Source organism: Penaeus vannamei, chromosome 8 (assembly GCF_042767895.1).
Source record: "Penaeus vannamei isolate JL-2024 chromosome 8, ASM4276789v1, whole genome shotgun sequence".
Lineage (NCBI taxonomy): Eukaryota > Metazoa > Arthropoda > Malacostraca > Decapoda > Penaeidae > Penaeus > Penaeus vannamei.
In genome coordinates, this window is record NC_091556.1 from 8374533 (window position 1) to 8377032 (window position 2500).

The 2500-nt window shown below is 47.0% G+C and overlaps 1 protein-coding gene across 1 annotated transcript in view; it reads left to right on the forward strand.

The window, feature by feature from the left end:
• Positions 1–2500, forward strand: part of LOC113807580 (uncharacterized) — a 24445-nt gene that overhangs the window by 422 nt on the left and 21523 nt on the right. The window contains exon 1 of the mRNA XM_070124257.1: positions 1–810. This exon is cut by the window's left edge and continues 422 nt beyond it. Within this exon, the coding sequence (XP_069980358.1) occupies positions 1–810 (810 nt within the window). The remainder of the gene's footprint in view (positions 811–2500) is intronic.

Here is a 2500-nt window from a genome sequence, read left to right on the forward strand (position 1 = left end):
CGAGACGTCTCAATCCAACAAAACGAGGCTTCGGATCCCCGCAAAAACGCAGTCGAACCCGCTACACAGAATCCCATTGGAAAGCTAGGTCACGCCCGCCGTTCCCACGCTACGCCAACCCGCTCAGACAAGAAGGGCAACCACCACGAGAGACTCATCAACATTGCAACCCACCCGGTGCACTCCTCCGCGGACCGGACACGCCCCTCTCCCCGCGTTTCACAGCCTCCAGCGGCAGCGCATCTCCGGAACGCCACCCTCCTGACGGCAGACATCCGGTCGCGGAACGCCCCCTTCCACCTGCGCGTCGTTCCCCCTCGCTTCCTCCTCAGGCAGGAAATCCCCGCGGGCAAAAAGGATGGAGGGAAAAAGAGGCACGCGGAGAAGACCCAGATAGGAAAGACACGCGGAGAGGAGGAGGAAATGCCAGCGGAGGGGACACGCTTAGGAAAGACACGCGAGGAAGAGACACAGGCCGAGAGGACACACTTAGAAAGGACAACCGTCGATGCTGAGAGGAAGCACGCGGCGGAGAAGACCCAGGGAGAAGAGACACGCGGAGGGAAACACACACGCGCCGCTGGCATACACGCAGAAAAGACGCTAAAAAAGAAAAACACACACGAAGCAGAAAAACAGGTCGCGGATCTCCACCAGTCCAGGGGCGTTTCGAGCGACCCCGTTTCAGGGAGAGGGACCCGGGCGGTGGCGACGTCCAGGCAGTTCAGCGGGCCGCCCTTCGACCTCCTGCCGAGGCTGCTCGCGGCCCTCGACAACCCGGCCGTCGTCGTGCTGCTCCTCATCCTCAACGTGAGTGGTCCTTGAACTCTAGTTGATAAGGATAATTGGGCGTAAAACATATTTATTAAAATGTAGATAATAGCTATCATTATTCATATATCACGCTTTGCTAAAAGATAAAAATCATATATGTATATATATATATATATATATATATATATAGAGAGAGAGAGAGAGAGAGAGAGAGAGAGAGAGAGAGAGAGAGAGAGAGAGAGAGAGAGAGAGAGAGAGAGAGAGAGAGAGAGAGAAAGAAAGAAAGAGAGAGAGAGAGAGAGAGAGAGAGAGAGAGAAAGAATAGTAGAAATAGTAGTTATAAATTTAACTTCAAGGAAGATAATTAAACTTAGGTGATGCTCATAATGGTAAGTTTACGATTTAGGTGATATGAAGAATTTGTGGATAATGAAATGCGTTTTATTGTGGTTGAGTTTTGTGGATCGTAAATGTGTAAATGAGCATCTTATACGTGACCATAAATCGCAAAGATTGCATTTTGAAATTACAAATGTTATTTATATCATCATAGTTGTAGTTTGTGGCCTTTTATTAATAACTTTGCTCTTTTTTGCAGAGGTATTACCTACGTAATCTTTGTTAATAAAAAAGTGTTAATTAAGATGCTAACCAGTATGATTACAAAATAGAATAAAAAATTATCCATCGCGACATTTTGTATTCACGAGCAAGTATCATTACTTTCATTAAGAGGTTTACGGGTGGCAGTTACTAATTGTATTTGCTTATTAATGTAACTTTAATTATCTTCGCCAATGCTGTTCCGCCCTACATGCGGGACTGACTCACCTCTTGTCCTTTCTGCCTTTGTTCGCTCTTTCTCTCCCTCTCTCTCTCTCTCTCTCTCTCTCTCTCTCTCTCTCTCTCTCTCTCTCTCTCTCTCTCTCTCTCTCTCTCTCTCTCTCTCTCTCTCTCTGTGTGTGTGTGTGTGTGTGTGTGTGTGTGTGTTTGTGTGTGTGTGTGTGTGTGTGTGCGTGTGTATGTGTCTGTGTGTGCATGCACACGTGCATGTGTGTATGCACACACACACACGCGCGCGCGTACTCTCCTTTACCCCCCCCCCCCCCCGTTAGTAGAAAAGTAGCGCACATCAGCTTCTCGACGGAAGGTGCGACACGAGACCCCCAGTGTTGCCATTTATATGTCCAACAAAACCGCTAGCCTGGACTTCACATTCCGCCAGACGCAAGAGTAAAAAACGCCTTCCCCATTTTCTCCGCTTAAAAAAAAAATCGCTATATATAGAGTAAACCATTTTTTCTTAATCCTCGCTAGATCACATCACCCAAGAGCGCTAGCTTTTAGCGGGAACATCGCTTGACTGGCAACCACCGGGGACTCCACACCTGTCCGTTCTGTTGGAGTAAATCGCTCGACACGTGAAAAACGACAGAGCAGTGACTAAGCGATTTTGAAAGGCGGGGGGAGGGGGAGGGGGAGCGGGGGGGGAAGGGTTACTCATTCATGTGTTAATGTGGTGGGGTATTTGGGGGTGGGTGGAGGGGGGGTGTTGTGATTGTTAAGCGTTGTTAATTGTGGTTATTTTGATATGTTGTTTATGCCATTATCATTGTTGTTGTTTTGGTTATCGTTGTTATTAATATTCGTATTGTTGCTGTCTATATTAGCTTGTTTCAGTATCATTATAAATCATTATTTTTATCATCATTACTGCTATTAATAT